This window comes from Monodon monoceros, unplaced genomic scaffold, assembly GCF_005190385.1.
Source record: "Monodon monoceros isolate NGI ecotype Baffin Bay Population unplaced genomic scaffold, NGI_Narwhal_1 Super_Scaffold_18, whole genome shotgun sequence".
Lineage (NCBI taxonomy): Eukaryota > Metazoa > Chordata > Mammalia > Artiodactyla > Monodontidae > Monodon > Monodon monoceros.
Window position 1 is genome coordinate 45,937,109 of NW_021703774.1, and position 22,636 is coordinate 45,959,744.

Below are 22,636 nucleotides of genomic sequence, written 5' to 3' on the forward strand. Positions count from 1 at the left end.
TTTTACTTTTGGTGAGTAAAATCTACAGCGTGGGATCATTTTTTAAAAAAATCCAGGACTTCTGACAAAAGAAATAAACTTAGAGTTAAACATGATGAATGTTGTAATTATTCCCTGAACTATAGTTACACGATATTAATACTAATATTTACCTTAAAATAGACTCCAAATTTAACACAGTGTCCTTCCAGATCAGGGGTAAGGCAGGCAGGTGTTTTCCCAATGGTGTTCCTCTCCTTGGGTGCTGTCAGCCCCTATGCAGTATTTCACAGCTAGACTGTAAACAAAAGTTATTCCAGTTGGCTCAACGTACATGCAATAGTAAAATCACAGAAACGAATGGTCTCTGTTCTCCAAAGTATTATCTTGAGCAGACTTTTATTATGAAAGTATTATAGTTTGCATACATTACTCCCAGCTGGAAATTTGCGTCCAGTTTAACAGTTACATAATATAATCTTTCACGTGAGAATTTTGAGCAACACAATAGGGGCATGAAAATAGACTAACCTATCCTTCTTGGCAGAAAATGTCTTGCTTAAAATGTAAAAGAAATTTTATTTTGGGAACCCTGTGAATATGTTGGAGGAAACCTACGTCGTTGGATTTGACACTGGAGTTAACTCTAGTAATAACCAGAAAGTTGTAGTTATCATCACCACCCAGTATAAAAATAAATTTTCCTCCAGGTTGTGTTTGTGCAGACACGCGTGTGTAGAGGGTTAGGTACCACCTACATTCGTTAGGTCTTGAGGACCTGAAGGGTGACGCACAATCACCCTGAAAACGTGTGAGGACCCCATGAAAACCCTCCATGGGGAAAGAATTCTGTCTCTGGATGGTTCTGAGGTGAGCAGGGTGTGGTTAGAGCCAGCGCCCGCGGAGTGGGCATCATCTAGTGGCGCCCCTCCCCCGCCCGCCAACAGACGGCCCAGAACCTTCCTTCCCCCAGGCCCCGTCGCGCCCCACAGTATCCCTACCTACCTCCAAGCCCCAGAACCACCCGCGACACCCGGACCCGCGCCCACCACCCCATCCCCCAACTCCCTCCAAGCGGGATCCCCTCGAGCCGCCGCGCTCGTTGCTCGCCCATTGGCCCGCGCGAGCCGGGCCGTGAAGCGACTAACGGTTGCCGCTGGCCCGCAGGGGGCTGAGGAGATGGCGTCGGGATCCAGAGCCACGGTGCCTGAAGACTCGGTCCGAACCGTCAGCCCCGGGCGGCGAGGCGAGAAGGCTGTCTCCGCGCTCACCGGGGACTCGGTGGAGGCGGGGACCCTGAAGAGCGCCGCGTCTGCCGTGCGGTCGGTGGTGGCCTCCCCTCGCCCCGTGAAGCGGAAAGACGTCCGGGAGGCGGCCCAGCGGCGGCTCCAGCTCCTGCCGGGCTCTCAGGCCGAGGGCCGGGGACAGGGGCCCGAGGAGGAGGAAGAGGAGCCCCTTCTGTCGGTGCCGGAGGAGGATGACGAGAAGGCGCAGCCACTGCCCCCAGTCTGCGTGTCCCCTATGAGGGGGATGTGGCGGGAGGAGAAGGTGGCGCTGTATTGCGACGAGGTGCTGCAGGGCTGCAAGGTGAGGAGAAGAAGAAAACGGACGGGAATCCAGCACCGAGGGACTCGGGTCTTCCTCCTATGCTGATGGGGGTACAGAGGGCACAAAGAAACCCTGCATTTCAAAAAGTAAATTTACTCCACACTTCCAGGGCTTCCACCTTGTTGGAGGTTCCCAGGCCCTGTTAAAGGAGTTCCAATTCGATTTTCCTTCAAACAGATCACATAGTGTTTTCTGGTTTTCTGAGAGGTTATCAGTGCCCAGGTATGCATCTTAGTGTTTTCGTTTACAATCTGTGCCCAAGCATAAGGATAAGGTTACTTAGCCTTGACTTTTACACTACAATAACTCAAAACGTTTACACTTTAAGAGTGGTTCCCAGCCATCAGTCTAGGATGTGGAATGAGGTTTTGTAAAGAAGATACATACTTGGTAATACTGAATAGAGCAAATATTGTTTTTTCTAACCTGTTTTTTCTTTTTTTAAGTTATAGCAGAAGAATTTGTGTACAAGGATTTCATTGCACCGATGTTTATAAAATTTAAAAACTAGAAACTAAATTTCCAACTATGGGGGCTGTAAAGAACTTGTGGTGCTTCATGTAATGGAAAATCATGCAGCTGTAAAAATTATGTTTTCAGAAACTATAGATATGCTTATGCTATAATGTTAAGGAAAAAAAATCAGAAGACAAAACATATGCTTCATATGTATGGATGAATATACGCATAGAAAAAAGACTGGAAGGAAATGCACCAAAATATCAACTATGGTTATTCTGGCTGTCAGGATTAGGGGTGGTTTTTGTTTTCCTTATATTATCTGTATTTTGCAGATTTTCTGTAGGTTAACCATATTTTATAATCAGAAGAAAAATTTTAAAAATACTGTTACCATAAAACTAGAATGGTATTTAATGACCAACTTATATTTGATATTCGAGGTTGGAGAAGGCTAGACCTCTTAAAGGCAATTGAAAAACATTTATATAAATCACAGTGTCATTAATCAGTCAGTGTCTAATGACTGAGTTTCATAATAGTTTATATTATTTGTCATCCTGAGGTCGCTGAATTGAAATGTAGAAAATCAAATGGGCAGATATTTATTGAATGCTTAATATGCTCATTTGTTTTATAGAGTGGATTTCTATTTTAAATTTTTATGTACTGAATAAATTTTAAATAAAGTCAATAAATCTTTAAAGTTCAGAAAAAATCATTACTGTTTTTTAACATGATAATAACTATGTTCTTATATGTATAATTACAGTATACTTTTTGCTCAGTGGATTAATAAAACCAATTACTTAAAACATAATAAGTAGATGTCTCATCTCTGAATTACTCTATTGAGTGAATAGATCTCTTTTAAATTTATTTTAATTTTTTAATGTTTCTATTTTCCATTATAGATTCAGTTAAAAATCTATTATTTCCCAGGTTTTTCATTATTTAAGGGTATATTGGTTTCATATTTAAATAGAAATCAGTAAAAAAATATATAAATCTATAATTTCATATATTTATATGTATCTATTTTTTCTTTTGCTAGGCAGAAGATGCTGATGATGCTATGTGTAGATACCTATCAGAAAAATTAAAGTTGAAAGGCAAATGGCTTGGAGTCTGGAAAACTAATCCTGAGTTATTCTTTGTGAAATATGAAGAAGCTTCTATTTCTTTTGTTGGTATACTGGTTGAGGTAAATAATTTTCACCTGATCCTTGTTCTTTGAGTGAAATTATCAGTTCTTTTTAAGACCAAAATGTAACCTTATTAATTTGAGGCTTTGATACTTAAACAAAGGTTGACAAAAGTTTACTTCTATTTTAAGTTTCTAAGCAAATTAATAGTGTAAAAAGAAGGTAAGGAGGGATATTAGCACCCATTTACCTATAAACAGTTGTCATTAAATCAAATCTAGTATTACATAATATTTATTAGCCTAGTTTCAATTGCTCAAATAACATAAAAATAACTAAAGTGCATTTCTTAAAATTTAGTAACTTAGGCTTTAATTAACTTGGGCCTTTTTTCCCCATCATTTCTCTTTAATCTTCATTTATCCGAATTATGAGGTTTAGTTACATTAGGAAAGAAAAAAATAGATCAGAAAACTATTGGTAAAATTTGAAATATTTTCCTATGAAAAGTGCCCTTTTAGTATAATACATCCACTTCCAAACCTTCAGCTGATACAATTTTGCTTTTATAGGTCTATATGTTAAATATTGTAGCATATTTGACATGATAAATTCAATTCACTTAAAGGTTAATTATCCTTGTATAGAAATCAATATTTACAATCACAAATAGTACCCCTGTTTCAGATAGATATTTCAAATTTGTGGTTTTGGTGACAAGAAAAAATTGTGTTTGAAACTCATTACATTGCACACTGCCTGAAAACAATTCAATTCTGTGTTATATGGAAAAGTAAATTAGTGGTATTTTTACAGTAAAGGATGGCATATTTTCAGTCATAGATGCTACAAAAGAATATGAAAGTCTTGGGATTAATTTTCCAATAATACTCTATTTTTAGTGGTTCTTTGAGGTTTGACCAACTTCAGATTTTGAGTAGATTTTGCCTAGAACTTTCATAACTTCTTTGGACTTTTTTCACATGGATAAAATAAGAGGAGGTGGACTCTATAGTATCTGAAAAAAATTTTTTAACAGTATAAGTTTGGGTTTTTTCAGTCAAGTTTTATGAGGAAGTCCCACATATACAACATATTAAAGTGGAACATTCCTGATTGAAATGAGGGATGGTAACACAGCAATTGCTTGGCTTCTCTCTCAACATCACATGATAGCCCCTACATTCCATAAAACTTTTCAAGATCCCTAAAGTTACATGGAAACTCACTGGATTAGGTTATCCAAAAATTCTATCAAGTTCTAAGATTTTACATGCAATATATTTGCTCTCTTCCTTATTCCAAAAATAACAGACAAGATTACACATAATTAGATTGCTTTAATATCCTCTATGAAATGCTAACGTCCTTTAAACATTAGAAAGGTGGGAAGAAAAGCGAGAACAGAAGAAAAGCAGAATAACATATTGGCAGATTCTAATTTGCATTACAAGGCATTGAGACTAGCTCTTGGGACCTCTTAAGATTGTGCTGCCCAATTCACATTTGGTGGTTTTGTCTGCCTCTACTTCTTTAGTCTTACTTGGATCGAAATATCAACAGTGCTATATAATGCTCCTTGTTCTGAAGTTACAATAATTTATTCCTATGGACCTCAATCTCTGGCTTTAGCTTTAGATGCTATATTAGTTTTTCTATTGCTGCTGCAACAAATTACCACAAATTTGGTGGCTTAATATCAATTTGTTATTTTACAATTCTATAGGAAAGGAATCTGACATGGGACTAATTGGGCTAAAATCAAGGAGTAGACAGGGCTTATTCCTTTCTGGAAGCTCTAGGGGAAAATCTGTTTCCCTGTCTTTTCCAGCCTTTATAAGGTACCTGCATTCCATGACTTGTGGCCCCCTTTATCCATTTTCAAAGTCCTTCTCACACTATCTCTCTGGTTCCCTACAGTCTAGAAAGGTGCTTCCATTTTAAAAGACTCATGATTAGAATGGGCCCAACTGGGTAATCCAAGAGAACTTCCCCATCTCAATTCCTTAACCATAATTACATCTGTAAAGTCCCTGTTGCCTTGTAAAGTAATATATTCACAGGTTCTAAGTATTAGGGGACCATTTGAGGGCCATTATTCTGCCTAATACAGATCCATACAACAAAGAAAAAAGACTTGGAAATATAATATTTGATTGGAAGGAAATCTAGCATATCCTTCTTTGTTAGAAAGTGGGCCAAATATTAAGGAAACTTTTTTATAACCTCTGTAGAAAGCAATTTGGTAAAATATATTAAGAACTTTAAAATAGTTTATTTGTTGTAAGTCAGTTATTTCTCAATAAAGCTGGAAGAAATAAAAATAGTAATAAATAAATAGACCCCACTGCACAGAAAAATAAATAAAAATTAAAAATGTTCATTTTATTTCTAGAAATTCATTCTATAGAAATCATAAATGTAGAAGAAGATTTATGTATTTAAGGTAATCAAGTCATATTTATAAAATAAAAAATTGGGAAGACCATAAAAGTTTAATAATAGGATATGGGTCAAATAAATGATAATTTATTCATAAGATAGAATATCATGTAGTTATAAAACTTATGATAACAAAAAATCTCTTAATGACTTGGAACATGCTCATTGTGTACATAAAGTAAAACAGAAGACACAAAACTAAATATACAGTATGATCCAACGAAGTACATAGGAATAAAACTGGAAGATAAAGAGCAAAAGGTTAACAGTGATTATCTCTGATGACAGAATTTTGGTTGATTTTTAAAAATTTTGTAAAAAAAGCATGTCTAGTCACCATCAGTAAGCTTTCTTGGACAACATGCTTTAAAATTTTGTTTATATCCCTTGATGAAGGCTTAGAGAATCTTTAATTTGCAGATGTTTAAGGGAATTCTTAGTGGATTCTGGAAATTGGTTATTTACCTGATTCTGCTATATCATAGTTGTACAGAGGAAATAGTAACTTTGGGCTGTGCTCAACATTCAGAGCTTGCATCACGGCTATTTCCACACACTCCCAACTCCAGTAATAGGCTCCTTGGTTTTAAAGCCTATTTTAAAACTTGGTGATCTCTAGACCTGCTGGACAGGTTTTGGGATCTCCCTCCACCATCATCCTAGAAATTTCTTTCATCATTCTCTTGTGTAAATAACCTATTTCCCCAAATTCCTTTTTTCTTAGTTTATTCTCTCATTTTGGCCAAGGATCTTATCCTAATAGCTTCACGGCTAAGGGCACAAAGTAGATAAAATTTTTGTGATATTGTGTGCTTGAAAATATCTTTACAGATCTTCAAGTTTATTTGACAGATTAACTGGATACACAAATTCTAGGTTTGATTTCATGCCCGGAATTTGTAAAATTCTATTCCATTGTCTTCAAACTTCCAGTGTTGCTGGTTGAGAATCCAGTGTCACTGATTCTTTGATGATATATATATCTATAGATATAGATATAGATATAAAATATATGTATATATTTTTGTGGCTGTGTTGAGCCTTCGTTGCTGCGCATGGGCTTTCTCTAGTTGCAGCGAGCAGGGGCTACTCTTCATTATGGTGCGCAGGCTTCTCATTGCAGTGGCTTCTCTTGTTGCGGAGCAACAGGCTCTAGGCTTGTGGGCTTCAGTAGTTGCGGTGCGTGGGCTCAGTAGTTGTGGCTCGCGGGCTTAGGTGCTCTGTGGCACGTGGGATCTTCCTGGACCAGCACTCGAACCCGTGTCCCGTGCATTGGCAGGCGGACTCTTAACCACTGTGCCACTAGGGAAGTCCAGATGATATATTGTTTCCTGTCTGAAAACTTATAGTATCTTCTCTTATAGTATTGTCCCCAGAGTCCTTCACCAAAATGATAGCAAAGGGATTTTTTAAAAGGTACCCAAGGACAAGAGATAGAAAAGGAGACAATAGCAACACAATTTAGAAGGTGTAAAACATATAAATAAATGACAACTGACTTAGTAGAGCTAAGAAAGTTGAATTCTGTTTACAGTAGGGAAAGCCGGGAAAAAGAAAAAAAAAACCACTTGATTTACACTGCATAACCCCAAAGGCTTAGGAATTGACTGTACTTAGAACTTGAATTGGCTTGAAGATGGAGCTTGAATTCAAGAAGAATAGCTTGAAAGCTATTTAAGAAACAGAGACTTCCCTTCCAGGAAGATGGAGAAGACAAACTTTTCCCTATTCTTCCTATCAAGTACAGCTAAAAACCCTGGATTATATGTATAAATAAACATGAGACTCTGAAAGTTGGAGAGAAGGCAGATTGTCTAGGGACCTTGTGACACAAGGAATGACATGATGATGAGTTCCCTGGGCTTTGCTTCATATATCCTAGACTGTGTACCAGAGGAGCTGGAAACCTGGAAACACCAACAGGTGTAGGAAAAAAAATTTTAAATTCCCCTCAAAAGCCTGCTTTCTCTAGTCAAAGTCAGGAAAGGGACAGCCAAACAATACAGAAAAAAAACTGCTGCTCTTCACTCCCATCTTGCAAGAAAAGACAAAGTGAAGAAACTACACTTCCACCCTTGCCAAGTTGTAACAAGGCACACTAACCCCACTCCCAGAGTGGTGTTAGAGAAGATCTAGTGGGAAGAAAATGGGGAGCTGGGTGAAAAGGAACTTTCCCTGCCTTCCATGATGTCAGTGTAGACTACATGGGAAGCCCGGACTACCACCCCCACTGGTAAAGGGACTCCTTCCACTCCCTGCAAGGATGGTGTCAGAAAAGGTCTAGTGGAGAATCAGAACTTTCACTACCACCCCCATGATGTTAGTGGAGACAACGTAGGGAGCAGTAATGAGGTGCTCTCCTCTCTCTGAGCCAGGGTGGTATCAGTGGAGGCCTAATAGAGAACTTGAACCCCCACTCCTGAATAGCAGTAATGAACAACCCCCTCACCCTCCAGGGTCAACAGAGGCTGAGCAGAGAATCTGGACTTCCATCCCCATCTGGCAGTAACAAAGCCCCTTTTCCATGCCAGATTGGTGTCAGAAGAGGACTGATAAAATAAAAGATTTAAATAAAATTAATACTCTCACGATGTAATACACAAAATGTCCAGGTTTCAATAGAAAATTACTTGTCATCACTCTCAATCACTTCTAAGACCCAGGAAGATCTCAACTTGAATGAGATAAACCAATAGACATCAACACTGAGATGACACAAATGTTAGAATTATCTGATAAGGATTTTAAAGCAGCCATCATAAAAATGCATCAATGAGCAATTATGAACACATGCAAAATGAAAAAATAGGTCTCAGCAAAGAAATAGAAAGTAAGTAAATGAAAGATATAAAGAAAATGAAATGATGTAAAGAAAAACCGAAACAAAGTTTTAGAACTAAAACTAAAAAATATATAGTAACTGCAATTAAAAACTCAGTGGATGTGCTCAACAACAGAATGAAGACAGAGGAAACAATCAGTAAACTTGAAGGTAGAATAATAGAAATGACCTAACTGAACACCCGAGAGAAAATAGATGAAAAAAACCCCAAAACCCAAAAAATACACAAATAAAAAACGGAGCCTCAGGGCCATGTTAGACTATAACAATTCATGTCTTCAGAGTTTTAAAAGAAAAGATTGGGCTGAAAAAAATATTCAAAGAAATAATGGCTGAAATTCTCCAAATTTGGCAAAAGACATAAACCTACAGATTTAAGAAGCTGGCTTGAGAAGCATGGTTAAAGGTGGGAGTATCCCACTGAAAAAAAGATTGTGATACTTCATTGGTACTGAATGTTAGGATCCTCTGTCTTCTACGGTGATTCTCCTTCTAGAACACAGGCAGCTAAGGCATATCTCTCTAGGCATTAAAATTGAAAGATTCTTCTATGATCAGTTCAAAAGAAAAGATCTAAAGATACTGATACATGAAGTTCCCATGGAAAGAGCCTGGGCAGAACATCTTACAGTGGATCCATAGTAGACTTGTTCCACACAGACCTTCCAATTACCTTTATAGTACTCAACTCTTAAATATGAGCAGACAGCCAAGGGTCACCAGACATTTGAGGAAACTTAAATATCAAAACAGTGGTTAAAACAGCAGAAAAGAAGACATTTGGAAGAAACAGATGACAGGGAGAAGAAAAACACACACACATATATAAAACTATTAATATTCTCAGAAAGAAGAGACAAGCTAAAGCATTCATGAAACAAGAACTGGATCCTGTATGATGGGAAAATTCCAAGAAAGAAAGAGAGCTTTTGGAAAATAAAAATACAACAGCAAGTGAAAAACTGAATAGAAGGATTAGAAGCATTAGAAGATAAAGTTGGAGTAAAATCTCCCATAAAGTAGAGCTGAAGGACTAAGAAATGGAAAGGAAAGAGAGGAGAGTAGTTAGGGGATTGGGTCCAACATCCAATTAAATGTTCTAGAGAGAGAAAAGGAAGGAGGGAGGGAGGGAAGAAAAGAAGAGGAGAAGTAATGAGAGAGAGAGAAAAATGGAAGAGGAGAAAACAAGAACAACAGACAGAGGAAAGAAAATTGTCAAGTTGTGCAAGTTTCCTAGAACAAAAGGACATGAATTTCTAAATTGAAAAGGCCCACTGATTGTCTAGCACATAGTGAAATTTGAGAACACGAGGGCCAAAGAGAAGGTTGAGCAGGATTACACAGAGAAAAACAATAAGTTCATATAAATGATCAAGAGGCAGAATAGCATTGGACTTCTCAAAAGTAAGTTCTTAACTTTAAAAAGCTATGTAAGTATATTGTCAACAAAAGTGATATCCTAACCTAGAATTCTATACCCAGTCACACTGTCAGTTTTAGTAAAAGAGTAGAAAAAATTTTCTCTCTTCAAGGATGTCATATAGTATATAGCCTTTTCAGGTTGTTTTCTTTCACTTAGTAATATGCATTTAAGGTTCCTCCATGTCCTTTCATGGCTTGATGGCTCATTCCTTTTTACCACTGAATAATATTCCATTGCCTGGATGTACCACAGTTTATTTATCCATTCATCTACTGAAGGGCATCTTGGTTGTTTCCAAGTTTTGGCAGTTATGAATAAAGCTGCTATAAGTAGCATTAGGTAAATAAAATCTACTTAAAAATAAACAATTTTATTGGAGATGTACTTGAAAATGTTTAAAATTCATTATTGGAAGTGTATTTTTTTCAGCTTTATTGAGGTTTAACTAACAAAATTGTAGGATAGGGTGTATAACATGATGATTTTATATACATATATATATATATATATATATATATATACCCATATACATTGTGAAAGGATTCCCTTCATTAAGTTAATTAACATATCCATCACCTCACATATTTACCCCCCCCCCTTATTTGGTGAAAAGATTTAAGTTCTCTCTTAGGAAATTTCAAATATATACTACAGTGTTATCAACTATAGTCACTATGCTATACATTAGATCCTTAGACCTTATTCACCTTATAGCTGAAAGTTTGTACCCTTTTACCAACTTCTGTAATTTTAAATTTTGTGTTAATACTTAGCATAATTTATTAATTTTTAAAGCTACTGTCAACTCAGTGGTTCTCAAGCACTGATTTTCAGACGTGCTGGAGGTTATCACTCTATTGTGGTGAAATGAGACAAGTAACCACAATATAGTGTGCTGTTTATGAAGCTAAATTTATTCAACCTAAGGACTTTACCTTTTTTTTTAGGACTTCATTTTTTGATTATGTCCATTCTACTTTTTTTGGTTCTTTATTAGCCTTTCTTTTAAAAATAATGTAATATAGATAGTAGGATTTTAAAAAACATACTTTTATGGCAAAATTAGTCCAAAAACTTTTTTTAATACTACTATTTTATAAAATCCCAAAGTCTGGCAACTCAAACTTAGAATAATGTGGGAGATAGGCAATTCCTCTCATGAACCTTAAAATTAATGTTGTTTAAAAATTAGTTTGAAAAATTGTTTGTATTTTATTCAATATTGATCTATTATTATTATGTATGTTGATTGTTAGCGAAGTCATAAAAATTTAAAAGAAGAAATTTTATAAGTAGGTCATATTTGAGAAAGAATTCTTGTGGTTTACTTTCATTTATAATTACAAATTTTATAATATTTATCTTAGGTAACTTGTAAACTACGCCAAAGCTCATCATCTTGTTTCAAAGTTACTGTTTCTGTTGCTGAGCCCTTTTCTTCTAACATTGCAAATATTCCAAGGGATTTGGTCGATGAGATTTTGGAAGAACTAGAGCATAGTGTGCCTCTCTTGGAAGTGTACCCTGTTGAAGGACAAGATTCTGATTTACATGATATTGCTTTGGCCTTGGAAGTTGTAAGGTATTAGAGGTTATTTCTTCTGAAAGTTCAAATTCTCATATTCAAAAAGTTAATTTAATATGTAAGTTTTGTTCATATAGGCACTTTATTTAACTTTTACTCACTGCTGAATTCAATTTTTCTATTTTTAATGAACATACTTGTAACTTTTACTTAAAACATTCTCTCTTGTGGAAGTTTGCTGTTTTTTGATCTTGCATTTTACAAAAATTGAATTTTGAACAGTTCTAGAGATAAGTAATGCTAAATTCTAGGGAATTTCCTGGCAGTTCAGTGGTTAGGACTCAGCGCTTTCATTGCTGGGGCCCAGGTTCAATCCCTGGTCGAGGAACTAAGTTCTGGGAAGCTGCACGGCACAGCCAAAAAAACCCAAAGTCCAAAAAAACCCCCACTAAATTCTGTTCATATTTAAGCATCTTAAATATATTAGATTTCATTTTTCACTTTTAAAGGCATTACAAATACCTGATGTCTTCATCCTCATTGTGATTGCTTCTTACAAGTTGATATAATTTGAGAGAAGCTATACGTAAGCATAATACAGAATATTGGGGTCATGTTTTTGTTTTCCTAATGCTCCCCCAAAATAAAAATATGATGATATCTCAAGTATTATTTCTTTGGTAAACAAAACCATAGCCACAATCTGTGAAATGTGGAACATGAATTTTACAATCCCACTTCAAGAAACATTATCTGTAGTAACTTGAAATAGAATGCAGATCATCTAATGTATAAAGTTTTACTTTTAATATTAGTTCACTGAAAGATCATTTTGAAATATTTTTCTTAACAATTAAGATTCATATAAAGATTTCTGACATCAGAATGTCTTTTTAATTCTAAACATGTACTGGCTGATTTTGATCACTGTCATCTCAATTTGATTTATCATAGGTTTTTTTATGACTTTCTTTGGAGGGACTGGGATGATGAAGAAAGTTGTGAGAATTATACTGCTTTGATTGAAGAAAGAATTAATTTGTAAGTATAGTTAAAAGCATTCATCACATTATGTAAGATAAACATTGTAACTATACTCATACTTTTCAGGTGGTGTGATATACAAGATGGAACAATACCTGGTCCTATTGCACAACGTTTCAAAAAAACTTTGGAGAAGTATAAAAACAAGCGAATCGAGCTCATTGAGTATCAGAGCAATATTAAAGAAGATCCATCTGCAGCAGAGGCTGTTGAATGCTGGAAAAAGTACTATGAGATAGTAATGCTCTGTGGATTATTGAAAATGTGGGAAGATTTACGCCTCAGGTAATAATTTGTTCTATTTTAAATGGAAACAAAAAGATTGCATGGTCATTCTTTTATCATATCACTTGTCATATATGTTACCCTAATTGAAATAGATTATAAAAGTAGATGTCCAAAAAAAAAAAAAAAAAGTAGATGTCCAATTTATAAGCACAGGTGCAACTACCAATATTGGAAAATTATTTTTATATTAGCTGAATTCACTGAAATCATTGTTTTGGGTTTTTTTGATGAAAAAAATCTCATAAATCTAGTCCTTTCCTTACCTTTCTTCTTTACCTTCTTAATTTTGGCCAAAGCATAAGAAAAGAGTAAGTAGACGTCATCCACATATAAAATGAAAAGTAGAGAGAGAGTTGACTAATTTGACTGCCTCATAATTTCTTTTCTAACCAAAATAAGTTGTTTTTTTGATGTTAAATAAAATAATGCAGATTTAACTGGCATCATTCTCCAGAATACTTCAAAATGTATTAAAATATTTTTACATTACTGTGCAGTAAAGTATATATTTCTGTCTTTGTTTGAAATAGAGGGGAAAGAGGAATTCTTGCTCATGACCCCAAAATTAATGGAAAATCTTGATTGGAGCCAAAGGACTTTTGGCTATTTCATACTAGGCTGTTAAGCTCCTTCCTTTGTGTTCCACCTTTACTCATTCTTTGCCTTAGGAATTCTGAGCCATATTTTACTTGTCTAACAATTAATTATTAGCCTAAATATTTTCTTATTCTATTTTCTTTCAAGTTTGACCTTTTTAAATTTTTATTTATTTATTTATTTTTTGCGGTACGCGGGCCTCTCACTGTTGTGGCCTCTCCCGTTGCGGAGCACAGGCTCCGGACTCACAGGCTCAGCGGCCATGGCTCACAGGCCCAGCTGCTCCGCGGCATGTGGGATCTTCCCGGACCGGGGCACAAACCCGTGTCCCCTGCATCGGCAGGCAGACTCTCAACCACTGCGCCACCAGGGAAGCCCTCAAGTTTGACCTTTAAAAAAAAAAACAAAATTACTTATTTGTTTATTTATTTGGTTGTGCCGGGTCTTAGTTGCGGCATGCGAACTCTTAGTTGTGGTGCGCATGTGGGATCTAGTTCCCTGACCAGGGATTGAACCCAGGCCCCTGCATTGGGAGTGTGGAGTCTTAACCACTGCACCACCAGGGAAGTCCCCAAGCTTGCCCTTTTTAAAAATCACTAAGAATCTCATTCTAGTGCCCATTTTTGATGTTTCATTGTTAGTGGGATTCCTGTGTAACAAAATCTTAGGATTACTTTGGGGAATCAGTATAGATAAGATTTTTGAAATCCACCTATCTAGAAATCCAGATTCAATGAAAGTTGAATTTTAATACAAGTTATCGTCACTAGACTTTATATTCTAATGGTATAGGGCAACACAGAGTCCTCTCATCTTAAAAGTTATAATCACAGAGAATCTTATTCCAGGGGTGGTGGAGTGAGTTAATTGGTCAAACCTTTCCATAGGTAACAATTATAATATCTGGCAAAATATGTTAAAAGTCTTCAAATATTTTAAGGCACTAAGAAATGACCAAAAGCATCAGGAACCAGAAAAGTTTATCCTTGGAATGGGTAAGAAATGGGAACTTGTGGCATTCTGGTCTGAGGGTCATCACCAGTTCTCATAGCCCAGGCAGCAAAAAAAATGGCATCTTACTGTTTCAAGGTGACAAAGGACAGTGCTGGCAGAGCAGCTGGAAATTTAGTTGGGATAGCCTGAAAGTGAGAGAGCTGCAAAAGGAGTGAGACCCAAAATTTGAGCATAAACTCTGCTCAGATCCTTGGCTGTCCAGTAAACTTTGCTAGCAATGGCAGGGGAGAGAAATCTGGGAACTCTGCTAAATAAGGAAGTATAAGAGCGAAACATGGAAGGTGAGAGAACTGAGCAGAGATGTCAGCTGCTACATACCTCAAGGAAAACATTTTGCATTTTGAGGCCGGGCAAGTTAACTGCCTGCTAAAATACAAGACTAACAATCCTCGGAAGAACATAACACAGAGTTACCAGAGTATATTATCCAAAATCTCCAGTGTTCAACCCAAAATTAATAGATATGCAAAGAAACCAGAAATTTAGATCTATCCTCAGGAAAAAAAGAAGTTAATAGAATCTGATTTTGGGTGGGCCCAGATGTTAGATTTGTCAGACAAAGACTTCAAAGCAGCTGTTATAACTATATCAGAGAACTAAAGGAAAGCATAAGTATACAGAGAATCTCAGCAGAGAAAACTATAAAATAGAACCAAGGATTTCCAGATTCAGCTCTGACATGAAAGAGCTTGTGAGTTATCAGTCCTATCCTTACAACAAGAAAAAAGCTGAACAAACTTGAAAATTACTTTCTTGGAACTATCAGAGAACCGAGGTCACAGGACAAACTGCCACCCTGAAATCTGGAGAAAGGTAAGAGTCACAGCTAAGATCTGCTTACCTTGAACAGAATCCACTAGAGCCATAAATTGTAAAAGACTTAAATGGTAATTTTGATAGATTGCTGGAGGCTGAATGTTAACGAGTATGAGAGAAACTCCTGGGGAGCTGCAGTTCTTATGAAGACCTCATACCTTTGTGGGGTTTAACCTCCAGGAGTCTCACTAGGTTCTCAGGTGAAGAGCCAAGAAAGATCCCATTATGACTGTGGCAGGGTGAAGGGAAAAGTAACCATTGTGAAATATACCCTGAGCATTTTCCATAACAAAGATCTATTCTCCAGGGGAAAAGACTTTACCAGAGCTTTTTCCCACCTAGAGGAAGGGCATTTCCAGACTCTAGCCCCGTCTAGCCTTCTTGTCTGGGGAAAGAGCAGACTAAGAAACACTTGTGAGGGTCACAGTTTGGTGATATAGACTCAGTAAAAGCCTGAAAATCAATCATAAGAATATAGAACATTTCCTCTCTGCCGAAACTTAAAACCACACCAACAGGATTCCAGTATAATAACTGGATTATAGTTAAAAGACCTGTAAGACACAGACTCTTCCAAGAGAAGTTTTAAAGGAAGAGGAGGAGACAGAAATATGGAAAGGAGAGGAGACAGAAATATGGAAACTACAGGAATTTGAAGCCTCTGACACCTAAAGCTACAACAAACAAACACAGGCTACCTCCTGGTTGGATTAATATAAAACCTCACACTAAAAGCCTATCTCCCTCACTTCCTATTAGCCAATACATCATGCATGGGTTTCAACAAAAAATTATAAGATATGCTAAAAGGCAAGAAAAAACTAAGTCTGAAGAGGGAAAGCAAGCATCAGAACCAGACTCAAGTATGATTTTGGAATTAACCAAACAGGAAATTTAAAATAGCTATGATTGGGACTTCTGTGGCAGTCCAGTGGTTAGGACTGCATGCTTCCACTGCAGGGGGCACAGGTTCAATCCCTGGTCAGGGAACTAAGATCCCGCATGCTGTGCAGTACAGCCAAAAAGAAAAAAAAAAAAGCTATAATTAATTTGTTAAGGACTTTAATGGGAAAAAAGTACACAACCTGCAAGAACAGATGGCTAATGTAAGCAGAAGATGGAATCTGTAAGAACAAATTAAAAAATCATGCTAGAAATCAAAGACACTGTAAATAGAAATGAAGAATACCTTTGAAGGGCTCACCAGTAGATGGGACACAACTGAGGAAAGAATCAGAAAGCTTGAAGATATGTCAATTGCATTGTCTCAAACTGAAATGCAAAGAGAAAAAATAATGAAAAAACAACAAAACATACAAAAACTGTGGAACAGTTTCAAAGAATGTAGCATATGTGTAATTGGAATACCAGAAGAGAAAAAGGAAATGCAGCAGAAAAAAAATTTAAATTAATAATGGTGAAAGGGCTTCCCTGGTGGTGCAGTGGTTGAGAGTCTGCCTGCCGATGCAGGGGACACGGGTTCATGCCCCAATCCGGGAAGATCCCACATGCCACAGAGCGGCTAGGCCCGTGAGCCATGGCTGCTGAGCCTGCGCGTCCGGAGCCTGTGCTCCACAACGGGAGAGACCACAACAGTGAGAGGCCCGCGTACCGCAGGGAAAAAAAAAAAAAAAAAATGGTGAAAAATTTCCAAATTAAATGCAGACACCAAACCACAGATTTAGGAAGCTTAGAGAACTCCAAGCAGGATAAATACCCCAAAATTGTATAAATAGGCATATTATATTTAAACTGAAGAAAACCAAAGATAAAGAAAAAATCTTGAAAGAAGCCTAGGGGGGTAAGGAAACCCTACCTATAGGTGAACAAGAATGAGAAATTCAATGGGCTCCTTATAAGAAATCATGTAAACAAGATGATAGTGGAGTGAAATATTCAGTATTGAAAGAAAACCACCATCCTAGAATTCTATGTCTAGTGAAATTATCCTTCAAAAGTGAAGGGGAATAGCTTCCTTAGACCAAAAAAAAAAAAAAGAAGAGCAAACTAACAAAAACCAAAGGAATTTGTCACCAGTAGATTGGCCTTGCAAGAAAGGCTAACGGAAGTTCTTCAGGGAGAAGAAAAATTATTAAAGGTCAGAAACTCAGATCTACTTATACGAAAGAAGAGCTTTGGAGGAGGAATAAATGAAGATAAAATCTTTTCTTTTTCTTATTCTCAATAGATCTCTATCAATCTAAAAGATAACTATTTAAAGTAATAGTAGTTATGATGGTATTGGGTGGTAATTGTTTATGGATTGGTTAAATAAGTGACAGTAATATCATAGGGATAGGAGGGGAGAAATGGGAAAACTCTGTTAAAAGGTACCTGTACTATACATGAAGTAGTATAGTGTTATTTGATGGTGGACTTAGTTTAAAATGTATATTGCCATCTATAGGGCAAACACTAAAAAAACTTTTTAAAATAATTGATACGTTAAGGGGGAAGATAAAATGGAATTACTAAATGCTCAGCTAAAACTAGAGGAGACAAAAAGGAGGTACAACAAATGGAAAACTGTTGCAAGTGTAGTAGATATTAATTTAATGATATCAATAATTTATTTTTAAAAATATTTATTTTTATTTATTTGGCTGTGCTGCATCCTAGTTGTGGCATGTGGGGTCTTTAGTTGTGGCATGTGACCTCTTAGTTGCAGCGTGTGGGATCTAGTTCCCAGACCTGGCATTGAACCCAGGCCCCTGGCATTGGGAGCACGGAGTCTTAGCCACTGGATCACCAGGGAAGTCCCTCAATAATTACTTTAAATGTGAATGATCTAAATACATAAATCAAAAGATAAGAGATTGTCAAAGTGGATAAAAAGACAAGATTCAACCATATGTCATCTACAAGAAACCCACTTTAAACATAAACGCTTAGAAATGTTCAAAGGAAAAGGTTAGAGAAAGATACTTCATGCTAACACAACCATTAAAAAGCTGGAGTAGCTATATTAATTTCAGACAAAGTAGGCTTTCAGAACCAGTAAAATTATCAGGAATTGCATAATGATAAATGGTTTGATTTTCCAAGAAGACATGACAGTCCTTAATGTGTGTATGCACCAAACAACAGAGAATCAAAGTATGTGAGGCAAAAACTGATAGAAATGCAAGGACAAATAGACAAATCCACTATTATAGTTGGAGACTTCAGCATCCCTTTTTCAGTAGTTGATAGATCAAGCAATAATAATAATAGATCTAGAGGAGAATTCCTCTTATTGAAAAAGAACATTACAAAAACTCTACAGCTAACATCATACTCACTGGTGAGAAACTATATGCTTTCCCTCTAGGAATAAGGCAAGAATATTTTCTCTCATCACTTCTATTCACCATCATACTAGAAGTCTTAGATAGTGCAATAGGACAAGAAATAGAAATGAAAGGTATACAGGCTGGGAAGGAATAAATAAAACTCTTTACAGATGACATGACTGTCTACATAGAGAATCCTAAATAACCACCACAATAACAAAAAAGCCTGGAACAAAAAATGAGTATAGCAAGTTCACAGTATGCAAGGTTAATATTCAAAAGTCAATTTCTTCCACCCCAATGTTCATAGCAACATTATTTATAATAGCCAAGATATGTAAGCAACCTAAGTCCATATAGATTCAATGGAATAGTACTCAGCCATATAAAGAATGAAATTTTGCAATTTGCAACAATATGGATGGACCTGGGGGTATTATGCTTAGTGAAATAAGTCAGACAGAGAAAAATAAATACTGTCTGTGTTCACTTGTGTGTGGAATATAAAAAATAAAACAAACTGGTGACTATAACAAAAAAGAAACAGACCTACAGATATAGAGAACAAACTAGTGGTTACCAGTGGGGAGAGGAAAAGGGGGAGACACAAGATAGGAGTAGGGGATTAAGAAGTACACACTACTATGTATAAAATAAATAAGCTACAAGGATATATTGTACAGCACAGGGAGTATAGCCAATATCTTATAATAACTATAAGTGAAGTATAATCTATAAAAATTTTGAATCATGTTGTACACCTGAAACTAATATAATATTGTAAATCAATAAACCTCAGTTAAAAAGTCAATTGCTTCCTTATACACCAGGAACAATTTAGAATTCTAAAAAATACCACTTACAGTAGAGCCAAAAAAATGAAATACTTAGGTATAAATCTAACAAAATATGTATAGGATCTATATGTGAAAAATTATATAACTATGATGACAGAAAAGAAAAGGGAATGTAAATAAATGAAGAGATATTCCATGTTCACGGATTGGAAGACTCAATGTTGTTAAGATGTCAGTTCTTTCCAACTTGATCTATAGATTCAATGCAATCCTAATGAAAATCTCAGAAAGCTATTTTGTAGATACCACCTACTTCTAAAATTTGTATGGAAAGGCAATAGCCTAAGATAGCCAACACAGTACCAAAGAAGAATAAAGTGGGAGTACTCATACTACCCAATTTTAAGGTTTACTATAAAGCTACAGTAATCAGAGGAGCATGGTATTGGTGAAGGAATAGACATATAGATCAATGGAACAGAATAGAGAGTCCATAAATGGATCTACACAAATATAGTTGACTGATTTTTGGCAAAGGAAATTAAATAGAGAAAGGATATTCTTTTCAACAAATGGAGTTAGAATAATTGAATGTCCTTGTGCAAAAACATGAACTTAGACACAGACCTTACACCTTTCACAAAAAATTAACTCACAGTGATCCGTAGACCTAAATGTAAACAAACTAAGACTTCTAGAATAAAACAGAAGAAAATCTATGTGACTTTGGGTTTGGCAATGAGTTTTTATATACAACACCAAAAGTATGATCCATGAGAGAAAAAGATGATGAATTAGACTTCATTAAAATGAAAAACTTCTGCTCTGTGAAAGACACTGCTGTTAAGGGAATGAAAAGATTAGCCATAGATTTGGAGAAAATATTTGCAAAACACATATCTTATAAAAGATTTGTATCTAGGGGAATTCCCTGGCAGTCCAGTGGTTAGGACTCTGCGCTTCCACTGCAGTGGGCACGAGTTTAATACCTGGTCAGGAACTAAGATCCTGCATGGCATGTGGTGTGGCCAAAAAAAAAAGAGACATATCTAATATACAGATAGATAGATATAGATAGATCTCTTAAAATTCATTCATAAGTAGCAAATAACCCAATTAAAAATGGGAAAAGGACTTAAACAGACACCTTACCAAAGAAAATATATAGATGGTAAATGGTAAATAAGCATATAAAAAGATGCTCGAGGGACTTCCCTGGTGGCGCAGTGGTTAAGAATCTGCCTGCAAATGCAGGGGACACAGGTTCAGTCCCTGGTCCGGGAAGATCCCACATGCCATGGAGCAACTAAGCCCGTGTGCCACAACTACTGGTCCTGCGCTCTAGAGCCTGTGAGCCACAAATACTGAGCCCGTGTGCCACAACTACTGAAGCTTGCGTGCCCAGAGCCCATGCTCCACAACAAGAGAAGCCACCATGAGAAGCCCGCGCACCGCAGCAGAGTAGACTCCGCTCGCTGCAACTAGAGAAAGCCCACACGCAGCAATGAAGACCCAACACAGCCAAAAATAAATAAATCAATAAATTTAAAAAAGATGCTCAACATCATTTGTCATTAGGGAATTACAAATTAAAATGAGATCTCATTATAACCTATTAGAATGGCTAAACAAACAAAACAAAGCAAAAACCTGACAATACCAATTGCTGACAAGGATGTGGAGCAATAGGAACGCTCATTATTTATGGGAATACAGAGTAGTATAGCCTCTTTTGAAGATGGTTTGATAGTTTCTTAAAAACTAAACTTATTCAAACCGTTGGTATTTACCCAAATAAGTTGAAAATATGAAAATATGAACAGAAATAAAAAGGATTATTAAGGAATAGTATGAGCAATTATATGCCAACAAATTAGATAACCTAGATCAAATGGACACAATCTACCAAAACTGACTCGAACAGAAACAGAAAATTTGAATGGACCTATAGCAAGTAGGGAGATTGAATTAGCAAATTTAAAAACTATCCACAAAGAAAAGCCAAGGACCAGATATCTTCACTGGTGAATTCTACCAAACATTAAAGAATTAACACCAATTTTTTTTTTTTTTAACAAACTCTTCCAGAAAATAAAAAGAGAAGGGAACACCTCCCCAACTCATTCTATGAGGCCACTATCAATCACCCTGATACTAAAACTATAGAAAGACATAACAAGAAAACTACATAAACTATCCCGTATAAATATAGATGCAAAATCCTCAGTAATACTTTAACAAACTGAGTCTAGCAACATATAAAAAGGATCATACATTATGACAAGTGGAGTTTATCCCAGGAATGCAAGGTTGGTTTAAAATATGAAAATAAATCAATGTAATACACAATAAAGCCATATTATCATCTCAACTGTTATAGAAAAATCATTTGACAAAATTCAACACTCTTTCACAACAAAAATTCTCAAAAAGCTTGGAATAGCATGGATCTTTCCCATCCTGTTTGAGACCATCTATGAAAAACCTATAATTAACATCATACTTACTGATGAAAGAATGGATATTTCCCTGCCTAAGATCAGGAACAAGACAAGTATGTCCATTCTTGTATTCAATTGTACTAGAGTTTCTAGCCAGACCAGTAGGCAAGAAAAAGAAATAAAAGTCATCCAGGTCAGAAAGGGAAAAGTAAAATTATCTGTACTTGCAGATGACATGCTTGTATATAGAAAATCCTATAATGAAATACTGCTCTGCGCTATAAAGAAATAAATTGCTGATACACAAAATAATATGATGGATCTCAAAATAGTCTGACTGAAAAAAGCCAGATACAAGAGAGTACATAGCATATTCCATTTTAAAATTCCATTTAAAAATTCCAAGAAAGGGGGCTTCCCTGGTGGCGCAGTGGTTGAGAGTCCGCCTGCCGATGCAGGGGACACGGTTTTGTGCCCCGGTCCGGGAAGATCCCACATGCCTGCCGCGAGGCGGCTGGGCCCGTGAGCCATGGCCGCTGAGCCTGCGCGTCCGGAGCCTGTGCTCTGCAACGGGAGAGGCCACAACAGTGAGAAGCCCCCGTACCGCAAAAAAAAACTTCCAAGAAAGGGAAATCTATGACAGAAAGCAGATCAGTGGTTTTCTGGGAGTGGGTGTGGAGGATTGACTGCAAAGATGCATGAAGGAACTTATCAGTATGATGGGAATGTTCTATATCTTGATTATTATGATTGAGTTAAATGGGTGTTTACATTTGTGAAACCTCATAGAATGGTTCATTTAAAATGAGTGTCTGTGATGTAAATTATACCTTAATAAAGGTATAATTTTAAAAATCACATATACCTTTAATTTCAAAACTAGGATTGTATGAGAAACTACTTATTTCCTGCATGTAAGATGCTTTACTCTTTGAGCAACTAGT

General features: G+C 36.4%; 1 protein-coding gene across 1 annotated transcript in view; it reads left to right on the forward strand.

The window, feature by feature from the left end:
• The first annotated feature begins 1,060 nt into the window (after positions 1 to 1,060).
• SHCBP1L (SHC binding and spindle associated 1 like) overlaps positions 1,061 to 22,636 on the forward strand; it is a 45,197-nt gene continuing 23,621 nt past the window's right edge. The window contains exons 1-5 of the mRNA XM_029227191.1: positions 1,061 to 1,566; positions 3,101 to 3,250; positions 11,266 to 11,480; positions 12,378 to 12,464; positions 12,534 to 12,752. Of these exons, the coding sequence (XP_029083024.1) occupies positions 1,159 to 1,566; positions 3,101 to 3,250; positions 11,266 to 11,480; positions 12,378 to 12,464; positions 12,534 to 12,752 (1,079 nt within the window). The 5' untranslated portion in view covers positions 1,061 to 1,158. The remainder of the gene's footprint in view (positions 1,567 to 3,100; positions 3,251 to 11,265; positions 11,481 to 12,377; positions 12,465 to 12,533; positions 12,753 to 22,636) is intronic.